This window comes from Myxine glutinosa, chromosome 10 (genome assembly GCF_964187855.1).
Source record: "Myxine glutinosa chromosome 10, kmMyxGlut1.1, whole genome shotgun sequence".
Classification (NCBI taxonomy): Eukaryota; Metazoa; Chordata; class Myxini; order Myxiniformes; family Myxinidae; genus Myxine; species Myxine glutinosa.
This window is the reverse complement of record NC_136270.1, coordinates 102435510-102447573: the sequence shown is the minus strand read 5'-3', so window position 1 is coordinate 102447573 and position 12064 is coordinate 102435510. Positions and strand designations below refer to the sequence as shown.

Sequence of the window (12064 nt, the reverse complement as noted above, 5' to 3'; positions counted from 1 at the left end):
CAATGCATTGCATGCATGCATGCATCTGTAATGCATGCATTTAAATTAATTTATTATTTAAATATTATTTAAATATTTAAATTAAATTATTAAATTAATTTAAATGCATTGCATGCATGCATCTGCAATGCATGCATTTAAATTAATTAATTATTTAAATATGATTTAAATATTTAAATTAAATTATTAAATTAATTTAAATGCCTTTAAATGCATTGCATGCATGCCTGCATTTGCAATGCATGCATTTAAATTAATTTATTATTTAAATGTTATTTTAAATATTATTTTAAATATTATTAAATATAATTAATAATATTATTTTTGAATATTATTAAATAGAATATTTAAATCAGATGCAATTCATTTTATTTCAGAGCAGGACACAGGGACCTTCAATGTAAAAATAAAATACAAAAACAATAAATAAATATGGAGGCCATCTTGATGACGTCACTTGAACATGTTCCCCCAAGGGGATTCTGGGTATTTTTGGTGTGTGAAGTAGTCAGGGCCCATACTTTATAAAAACATCAAAATTAGCTGGTAGGAAGCTAGTTGCCACTTCACCCTCATTTTCATGCTCAATCTGCAGCCCTATTTGTTTCAAGCTCCCGATGCATGTAACGAACATGCTGATGGGTTGAATCTTTAACCACGCAAGGATTTGTATTCGAGCTTCCACCCCGTCATGGCATCATGGCGCATTGCTTCCTGCCAGTTTCAACTGGACTTTAAAGCACAGCCAGAGCTTTCTCTCTGCTGGGCGTCTGCTGTGGGTGTAAGCCCCTACCTTTGAAAAGGTTAATTGGACACCTGGTGTCCTCGGTTCCGTTTTATTCATTCCACCTCTTTCCATGGCCCTTTCGCCCCTTCTCCTTCCCTCCCACCTCTTTAACACCTCCGCAGCACACATTTCTGGACCTGATCACTCCTCGCTCTTGGAGTTGCAAACAAGTGCTGTGAACGGTCTTATCATCCACCACATTCCCACCAAGCAGTTTGGGGAACGGGGACTTGATGTTTGTGGTTTTGGATTTAAGTGAGGCCTCATGGGTTTTGGAAGGGGCTGTGGAGGACTTCTTTTTCTTTCCACATGGGGCTCATGGCTCCGGGAAGAAATCGTTGTCGGTCCCACATTGACTGCCTCAGGATTTTATAGAAGTATCGTACGTGGAGCTGCTCGTACTCTACGTCGAAGTCTTCGTCACACAAAGCTACGAAGTCCCCTCACTATCCCGTCATCGTCAACTTTGTGAAAAATAAAACTTGATTTTTCTTCTTAATTATTTTTTTGTTTCTTCCCGATTCGACTATGGAATATTTTTTAAAGATTGTTTCCGACCGATTTTGTTTAACTATTTGCCCTTTATTTTGTGAATTGCCGCACTCTCTTTTTCTGTGTGCCTTACGTAACATTGTTTTACCCGCGACGGTTTTCGTGATTACAATTATTGCCGAAGGTTCTGTAAGCAGAGCTCATGGTTCCACGTGGCTTTGTGCTGTGACGAATCTGCGAGGACCACTGCCTCTTTCGGGCCAAACGATTTGGTGTTGGACCAAAATGTCAGGTGTTGGAATGGAGAAGCAAGTGCTGACTGCAGGTGATTTATTTTTTTGTTCTTTATCATAGGTTTTTGGAAATGATTATTTTTTAATTTCTAAATTTGTTTGTTCTCTTCTTCTACAATCTGTTGTGAAAGATTTTTTTGTTTGTTTTTCCTTGGTTTGGGTGTTGGGTTGAGCAATGAGAGGTGTGAATATGTTTTGCGGAGAAGAATGACTCTCCAGAGAAACATTTTTTTATCAAACAAGAATTTTGTTCACATACAAAATTGGTACAAACTTTGTATCTGGAGAAATCAAATTAATTAACTTTTAACGATCTGATTTGATGTGAAAAGAACATTAGTCATTAACATGGATTTAAACTCTAAACATCACTGTCAAGGTTCATAACAACTTTGAGTACTAGTGTGCACGTCCTCCATATCTTTTAGACTTGTTGGACAAACGCTCCTGGTCTCCGTCAACTATCAATTTGTTTGAGATCTCGCAAGAGATTTTTTATTGAACTTCTGTTTATGGGAAGCCGAATGGCTTATTGTTTTTATTTTCATGCATTGTTCACAATAAAATACTTGAAGGTTTGGAATATGATCGACTTTGCAATCGAATAAAACCGAAAGCAATTTGGCTTTGTATGCACAAATCCCTCTACATTTAAGGTGATAAATGAGTGTACTTTAAGGGGATATGTAACGATGACGACAAATCATATCACAATGACTATTCTTGACCGAAAAAGAAATGTCGTTTCCTCACGACTACTATTACTATGACTACAAGTACTTACTACTAATACTACTACGATGACTCCAAGTACTTACTACTAATACTAATACGACTACTATGACTACTACTACTATGACTACTACTACTACGACTAGTATGACTACTACTACTACCACTACTATGACTACTACTACTATGACTACTACTACGACTAGTATGACTACTACTACTACCACTACTATTACTACTACTACAATGACTATTACTACTACCACTACTACTACTACGATGACTACTACTACTACTACTACTACGACTACTATGACTACTACTACTACTACTATGACTACGACTACTACTACTGCTATGACTAGTATGACTACTACTACTACCACTACGACTATTACTACTACTACTACTCTATTACTACTACTATGACTACTACTACGACTACTATGACTACGACTACTACTACTATGACTACTATTACTACAACGACTACTACTATGACTACGACTACTACTACTATGACTACGACTACTACTACTATGACTACGACTACTACTGTGACCAGTACTACTACTATGACTAGTATGACTACTACTATTACTACTACTACTACTACTCTGACTATTACTACTACCACTACTACTATTACTACTACCACTACTACTCTGACTATTACTACGACCACTACTACTCTGACTATTACTACTACCACTACTACTATGACTACTACTACTACTACGACGACTACTACTACTATGACGACTACTATTACTACTACTATTACTACTACTATGACTACTACTATTACTACTACTATGACTACAACTACTACCACTATGACTACGACTACTACTACTATGACTACGACTACCACAACTATTACTACTACTAGTATGGCTACGACTACTACTACTATGACTACTACGACTACTACTATTACTACTACTATGACTACAACTACTACCACTATGACGACTACTACTACTATGACTACGACTACCACAACTATTACTACTACTACTAGTATGACTACTACTACTACTAGTATGACTACTACTACTACTACTACTACTACTACTATGACTACTACTACTATGACTACGACTACTACCACTATGACTACTACCACTATGACTACGACTACTATGACTACGACTACAACTATTACTACTACTACTTGTATGACTACTACTACTACTACTACTATGACTATGACTACTACTACTATGAATACGACTACTATGACTATGACTACTACTACTATGACTACTACTACTACTATGACTACTACTACTACTATGACTACTACTACTACTTTGAGTACCACTACTACTACTACTATGACTACTACTACTACTATGACTACTACTACTTTGACTACTACCACTACTTTGAGTACCACTACTACTACTACTATGACTACTACTACTACTATGACTACTACTACTACTACTATGACTACTCCTACTACTTTGACTACAAGTACGTACTGCTACTATGACAAGTATGTATACACTACTACTTCTAATACTACTATGACTACAAGTACTTTCTACCATGAATAACTACTATTACTACGACTGTTTTTTTTGATTGGCCCCATTTATTCCCACCTTGTTGAAGAGTCGGCCGGGGAACGTTTTTGGCCGAAGTCTTTTACATATTGACTGGCCAGACCTGATGTTCTACTGAAGGAGGCAAAACCCCCCTCCCGCTCTTGATGGACACTGGAATCCTTCCGACGGACGGCGCACAAATCGGTGTATCGCCCTCTATGTAAAACACCAGGATGGCATTTTATAGCTGGGAGGAGATTCCAACCCAAGCTCGACAGCTCAAAGTGCACACATACATCTATATCCTGCCAAGATGAAGTAACCAGCGATTAAGTATTTCAAAATCAAAAACTTGGATTTTGATTCTCGACCTTGTATTCGATACAGTGTTAATCACAGGCAATCTCACAAAAAATAAATGGATAAAACAAATAACAAGAAATGTCTCACTTCCACCAATTGGTAGATTTTGCTTCGAAGTTGGTCTATGTTTAGTTTACCTTTCACTAATGCAATGACTAACAACTGGGGTCTCGGGTTAGGTTCATCGGAGGAGTAAAGATAAAACACCATCCCACTCCCACCCCCCACTGAATATTTAACATCTTGGTCTTTGCCTTTATTTATTAATTTTACTACCTTCAACCTCCATGACATGTCTGAAGCTCTGATTGCTTTAAGAAATTTAATAACAGCTAACTGGTAGCTCTTAAGCGTGGTTGTTACTTGTGCAAGTGAGGGATAAATTTCCACTTGTCCGAATCGCAATGTGACTTGTCTAATATGTGAAATACCCGTGGTACACTATCTTCATATTTGAAGTGTTCTGTTGCCAAGCAGGTAGCTCGTCCTTGCCAAACCAGCTGGTCCGTATGAACGGTTTCGAACGGAGTGTTTAAACCACTTGGCAAGCGCCCGACAAGAAGCTTGGTAACTGAACACACCCTTGGTGTCCGCATGACCATGCTTGTCCTACATACCCTTGGTGTCCGCATGACCATGCTTGTCCTACACACCCTTGGTGTCCGCATGACCATGCTTGTCCTACACACCCTTGGTGTCCGCATGACCATGCTTGTCCTATAAAGACCTTCCAGCTAATTCCTTAGCTACGTATGCTCAATAACGAAACGAATGTCGAAAACAGATACTTTAATGCAAAATAAACTGCTTGATAGTGCACAACATCCACCACCCCACTTTCTCTCCCTTCCTCTCATACTTGCACCAACCTTATACTTTGCTCTGCCCCCCCCCCCTCCTCAAACAACACCTCACTGTGCCTCATCCCATCACCATCAAACCTTTTGGCCTCCTCATTCTTCCCTTTCTCCAAGCTCTTCTGCAATCTCTGACACACCAGCAACCGCTCTCGCTACCTCCTCCTCTCACCCCTCATCTTACCCTACCCCTCCCCTGTCCTGTAACCGATGCTCCCCCTCCCCCTCCCTCTTCCTTAACGGTGTGGACCTCAAACATCTGGGGCCTTCGCTCAAACCTGATTGATCTCTCCATACAGGTTGCTTCTCACAAACCAGACTTAATCTGCTTAACAGAAACTTTCCTCCTTCAAGATGTCTCTGAATCCTAATATCTTTTCCTGGTTACTCCCTGCTCCGGTATGATAGAACTGAGACTCGTCCTGGTGGTGGGGTTCCTATCTTTATCTAAAACTCTCTTCCTCACTCTCCTTGCACTGCCCTCTCTCCACCCCACACCCAGGAGTACCTCTGGCTACGGGTTCCCCTTCACTCCCACCTTTTCTTCATATGTGTTCTGTACCGACCTCCAAACAGTGATGACTCCATCAACATCTCACTTTCTGACAACATGGACCAACCTCTATCCACTCATCCCAACTCTCTCTCTCTCTTCCTCATATGTGGTGACTTCAACTGCCATCATGCCAGCTGGCTGGGTGTGGGTACCTCTCTAACCAGCCATGGCTCTTCAGCAAAGGACTTCTGTGACCAACTGGGACTGACACAATCTGTCAATTTCCCGACCCGGATCTCAGTCAACGGAGCATATTCTCTTCTAGACGTGGTTATGACAAACTTCCCTGCAAATGTCTGCTGTTCTTCTTCTGCTCCAATTGCTTCATCTGATCATGTGCTTGTTAAAGTGGACATCTCTCAGGCCATTCTCAGAGAGCCTCCTCAGCGTCGACTAGTCTGGCATTTCACACAGGCTGACTGGCCACCATTTCACACAGGTGTCACACACCGCATGTGACAAATCCGAATGCCTCGACTCTTTGTTTGCCTCAAAATCTTGTGTCCCAAACCCATCTCTCTCTGTTCCCACCTTACCCAGTCGAACCCAACTGCTCCTGGACTCTGTGTCCTTCTCTCCTGACAAGGTGGAGAAGGTTCTGTCAAACCTCGACTCTGATTCTGCAACTGGACCAGACGGCATCAGCCCATGGGTCTTAAAATCCTGCACTGCCACTCTATCTCACCCTCTCTCTGTTCTCTTCACCCTCTCTTTTGCTCAAGGTCATCTGCCATCTGCTTTGAAATCAGCCAACATTACCACTTTACACAAAAAGATGCTAAAACAGATCCTTGCAACTACAGACCAATCAGCCTGCTCCAAATAATCAGCAAGGTCATGGAATCCATCATCGCTTCTGAAATTAAATCCTTCGACTTCTCCAATTACTTGATCTCGGATCATCAATTTGGATTCAGACCAGGTCACTCTGCTCTGGACATGCTGCTTCTGCTGTCTCAACAATGGCTGGAGGTACTCAATGCCAAACAGGAAAGCAGAGCTGTGTCCCTTGACATATCTGACATATCTGCTCACCAAACTCTCCTCCTATGGTATTCATGGAAATCTCCACGCATGGCTTACGGACTTCCTCTCTGGTCATAGTCAACGTGTGGCCCTGAATGGAATTCTCTCATCTCCCCTTCCTGTTCAGGCTGGAGTTCCCCAAAGCAGTGTTCTGGGCCCTGTGCTTTTTTCTGATCTTCATTAATGATCTCTCCGACTCTCTAGAAAATCCTCTATCTCTTTGCTGATGACTCCACTCTCTGCCGCTCCATATCTCAACCCTCAGATCGGCAGGCAGCAGCCTCTTCACTCTCTGCAGACCTGGATAACATCACAAACTGGTCAAACAAGTAGAACATGTCTTTCAATCCTGGCAAATCTCACACTCTCACTTTGTCTCTCTGAAAAGACCATCTGGACAACCGACTAGCTCAGCTTCACACTGTTGAAACCAAAGCTTTCAGAATCATTGGAATGTCCCGCGATGAAGCTAACTCCGAGGGCCTTTCACTCACTCATCGCAGGCAGGTTGGTGGTCTTTCTGTCTTCTACCGACTCCTCTCCGGCCTTGCTCCCCCAGCTCTCTCTGTGCTCTGCCCCCCAAATATTCGTACAGGATGCACAAGATCTGCCAGCAACCCTCTTATGGTTAAACGGCCAAAATCAAGACTCTATTCACCTTCACTCTTTAATTCCTCTTTTCTCCCGCCTCTGGAACAAACTCCCTCACTCTTTTCAATCCCACTCCTCCCTCCAGGTCTTTAAAACAGCTGTTCACCACCATCTCTTATCTTCCCCCATCCAAAACCTTGATCTTTTCTACCCTCGCTAATTCACCCCAGATCCACCTTTTTGAAATTCCGACTTCTGTACTGGAAGTCCGAGCAATGTCAATGTGTTTTTTACCTCTCCCACCCCCCCCCCCCCCTTCCCGTGCCTCCTCCGCCAAAGCCCTCTCCCTCCCACAGATCTCCCGATGTCCCTGTTCTCTACTGTTGTACTTGTGTGCTTCCCTCTCTCTCCCCATCTTGTCTCCCACTCCCTTTATCTTATGTTTATGTGTCAGTTGTCCTTTTGTGATTAATGTAAGCTCTTACACGAGCCTCGAACTTGTAAATAAAAAAGAAAGAAATGAAGGCGTTTATGGTTGTTGTTTTGAGCAGTGTTTATGAGGCTAGTTGGTTGTGTGTGTGTGTGTGTGTGTGTGTGTGTGTGTGTGTGTGTGTGTGTGTGTGTGTGTGTGTGTGTGTGTGTGTGTGTGTGTGTGTGTGTGTGTGTGTGTGTGTGTGTGTGTGTGTGTGTTATTTTTGATTGTTGAAGGTTATGAGGGTGGGTTCTCCACTATTTATTTTTTTCAGTGTGCTGTTGATTCTGGGAGTGGAAGCTGTTGTTTTGTTGTCGTTTGTGTTCTCGCTGACTGAGGGTGGGGGTATATACGCATCCAAGTGTAGTTGCTGCATGTGGAGTTGTGTGTGCCCCTGCTGGCCCACCTTAGCTGACTATCGAGGTTAAAGGGCTACAACGGGATGATGCTGAGGACTTCGACCGAAGACCCAGTGAGGCACACTTGTGATCAGTTGTGTTTTGAAATTTATATATTATACATATATATATAAATAAATAATAATAATAATGGATCGGGGAGGGTTATCCATGAGTTTCACGGAGGTCACACATGGTGCTGCCTACTGGCGACATCAACTCTCGGTCAAACTCATCATTTCCCATTTAGCTTGGAGACAATTAAATATTTCACGCCAAACCATGAACTACATGAAACTTCAGCAAAGACTGAAGCCCATGAAGATATTTTGTGCGTTGCCGATTTTTAACTGCGGTGACCAATCCACATTGTCCCTGCTTATAAATTGGTTGTGATCAGTCAATTTATATGCACAAAAGAAACTCCATCAACCTTCACCTCTTCAACTCAGGTGAGCTTAAAAATGAGAGATTTCTCTCTGAACTATCTTATGGTGCTGTAGTTTCCCAGATTACTGTTACCTTTGTGTTACCTGGTGTGTGTTCAGTTACTAAGTTTCTTGTGGAGTGCTCACCAAGTGGCTTACGCACTCAAGCAAGCACCCCATTCAAAACCGTTGTTAAGGAACGGATGGCTTGACGAGCACTGACGAGCTGCTTGGTAACTGAACGTACCTCTGATGAACAGGCTAAGCACCTGATATATTTTCGGAGATAAGTTTATATTGTACTTCCTCCATCTGATGTTAACAGAACTTTGAACATCGTTTTAAAACTGATAGCGGTGATTACCAATTACAGAATATGTAAGCTCAAGAAGGAGTTCGACTGATACTGGGATGGAGGAGTCTGAATGACTGAACTTCCTGAAGAGGATTGTTAAGAGGAGATGTGAGGGTTTGCCATATATATTATATGGTCCTTTCAGACAGATAGTGAGACTGAGATTTGTTCGGATTGAAAGACTTATTCCAAGTGTTTGACCAACTTGTGATGTTTATCAAGGTCTGAAGAGAGGGAAGAGGCTGCAGCCTGCCTGTCTGAAGGATGAGGGATGTCACGGCAGAGGGTGAAATCATTAGCAAATAGATAGAGGATTTTCCAGAGAGTCAGAGAGATCGTTGATTAATATCAGGAATAGCACGAGATCCAGAACAGTCTTAGGGGTACTCCAGCCTTAACAGGGAGAGGAGATGAAAGGATTCTGTTGAGTCACACAGTGTAGAGTTGGGTTTGGATTCCATAGGCAGAGAGTTTGGCGATCAAGGCAGGATGCCAGACACTGTATCAAAAGCTGGAGATATGTCCAGAGATACGGCCCTGATCTCCTGCTGACATTGAGGGCCTCCATCCATTGTTTGGAGAGTAGAAGCAATACATGCAAGGTAGAGTCCGAATGTGACCTGCTATGAATCAGAATGGATGAGCTGAGCTGAGGCATTTGGAGAAATGGAGGATTTCATATCAACTGTGACAATGGCCTTGCTAATGATTGGAAATACGCTAACAGGTCTGTTTGTAAGTGGATCGGTTTTTGCACCATTTTATGTAATCAGGTGATGATGGATTTCCAAGCAGATGGAAGGTCACCTTCAGGTTTAGGCAAATTATTGGGTGAAAGAGCAGAAAGAGGACGTGCTGGAGCAGCAGAGCGGGTTATTCGGACACGTGAGCTGATGCCGTCCGGTCCAGTTGCAGAATCGGTTGAGCATTGCCAACAACCTCTCCGCGTTCTCAGCAGCAAAAGACACAGAATGTCGGAGCAGTTGGGTATGACTGGGTATGGTGGGTACAGGGAGCAAGCAAGGGGTTGGGACAGAAGATACGGAAGCGAACACATCATTGAGACATTCAGCATTTTCACAAGTGGAGGTGGCTGTGGTATAATTTGAACAGAGGGAGGAAATGAAAGGGGAGAATACACCAGAGACAGACTTAATGCACCACCAGATTTTAGAGGACGGAGCCACGTTTGAAAGTTCAATCTTGAGGTCGAACAGATGTTGTTTTCTGGCTCTCCTGAGAGTGGACACACGCTCGTTGCAGGCTTTGTGCAAATATCTGAAGGTAAATCCTCATTTAATAACACAGATCTGGCCATGTGTGAAACCATGAGAGGCAATATCAAGTCGAGTGGACGATTGTAGGGAAGTGGGGAGAGTAAGCTATGATTGGAAAAGTGTAAGTTTGATGAAAAATAACATAACCTTTTAATTCAAAAGTAAAAGGGTGGGAAGGAGGGAGTGGGATAATTTGTTAGCCATATCACAGTACAGGGATACACGAGGTAGGAAGAAAAGGTGGAAAGAGTAAGAGAGAAGGAGGAGTGGGAAGCAGTTGTTCCATATATAAATCATGAAGTATTGAACGCTGGTGTGTTGGCACAAGTATGTTTTACACTGGAGGAATCGCACATCTTAGATCTAGAGATGGGAAGCAAATACATGGTGGGAGTGTTAAAGGCTCCTGCAGGACCAACGTCATGGAAAATTCGATTTGACATCAAAGTTCTTTCTTTCCTTCTGGTGTTTTGCTCAAAGGGAGGTTCAATGTTGCCAAAGCAGGCTTACGGCAAGTCCACTGGCTGGTTTGCCATTGCCTTCCCAATGGTAGAGTCAGGGCAGGGATTTATAATTTGGTCATGGTGCCGGTGATATCTCACCTACTCTTCATGAAGGACACTGTGCGATCTTCAATGTCTACCAACTAATGCCGGCAGACGGGATGTCCAGTTTTAACGTCCATCGGAGGGACCACACACATCGATGATTCACCCAGTCTGTGAAACACCGGGATCGGCATCCGTGTTATAGCTGGATCAGGATTCGAACCCAGGCTAGGCAGCTCAGAAGCCAGTGTGTGCACCTCGAGGCTATCCTGCCAACTTTGACATCATCAAACTACCCCCAGCATTCTAATCCAATTCATCGGGAACTGGATGACCGAGGCACGATATTGGAGAGCAATCGAAAATGTGTGATTGTTTCCTTCTAAAATCACCATGCAGGGGTTTTTACAATGATCGTCCCACGAGATCTACGTTAAAATGGACAAAATCTGAATTGGAAAGGTACGGCTTATTTGGTATTCACATATGGCCACCTCTATTGACATCTTGACCCAGTTTCAAATCTGAAATACGACGTTGATTTGTCCCTCGTCTTCTATTGTCCTTTTAATTCCTGTTAAAGTACAATCATGTCTTCTAATGAGCGTGTGAATCTCTTCCATAGGCCTCAAATCAGCCATATGATGGAGAAGGCCTCCGATGGGCCTGAAATCACTTGATAGAACAAACATTCAAAGGCCCAACAATTGACATGCAACACACACACCAAGCATAGAAAGAGGACATTAGATCCAGCTATAGCTGTGTTCAGACAAAATTTGACGACCAGTAAATAACTTCTCTTCGGACCAATTCTCTTTTCCACATGTTTATAATCTACCATATAAAACAGTGTGTGTGTGTATGTGTGTATTTTAAGGGCTTGGAGTAGTGCTTTCGGAGGGATTTGAGGGGGGGGGGGGGGTTAAGAGGCAATCTTTGAACACGACTGTGTGTCAACCGGTTGAAAGACCTAAAGGACTGAGGACCAAAAAGACCCCAATGACCCCAATGACACAAAAGACCAGGAAGACCCCAAGGGCCCAGAAGACCCAAAATACCCAAAAGACTGAAAAGACCCTGAACACACAATGAATCACAAAGATCCAAAATACCCCCGAGCACCCGAAACACCCTGAAGACTGTTAAAGACCAAAAATACCTGGAGGACCCCAAAGACCCATAAGACTGAAAGCACCTTGAAGACCCAATGGACCCCAAACACCCAAAATGCCCGGAAGACACAAAAGACCCTGAAGACCCCGAGGATCCAAAAGACCCAAACGATCCCGAGGACCCAAATTATCCAGAGGACCCAAAATACCCCAAGGAC

At 42.8% G+C, this 12064-nt stretch overlaps 1 protein-coding gene across 4 annotated transcripts in view; it reads left to right on the top strand.

Annotated features, from left to right (window-relative positions):
* Positions 1–2194, top strand: part of SOAT1 (sterol O-acyltransferase 1) — a 119681-nt gene extending 117487 nt beyond the window's left edge. For all 4 annotated transcript variants that reach the window (XM_068126347.2, XM_068126346.2, XM_068126348.2 and 1 more), the window contains one exon: positions 910–2194. In XM_068126347.2, the coding sequence (XP_067982448.2) occupies positions 910–966 (57 nt within the window). In that variant the 3' untranslated portion in view covers positions 967–2194. The remainder of the gene's footprint in view (positions 1–909) is intronic.
* The last annotated feature ends 9870 nt before the right edge of the window (positions 2195–12064 follow it).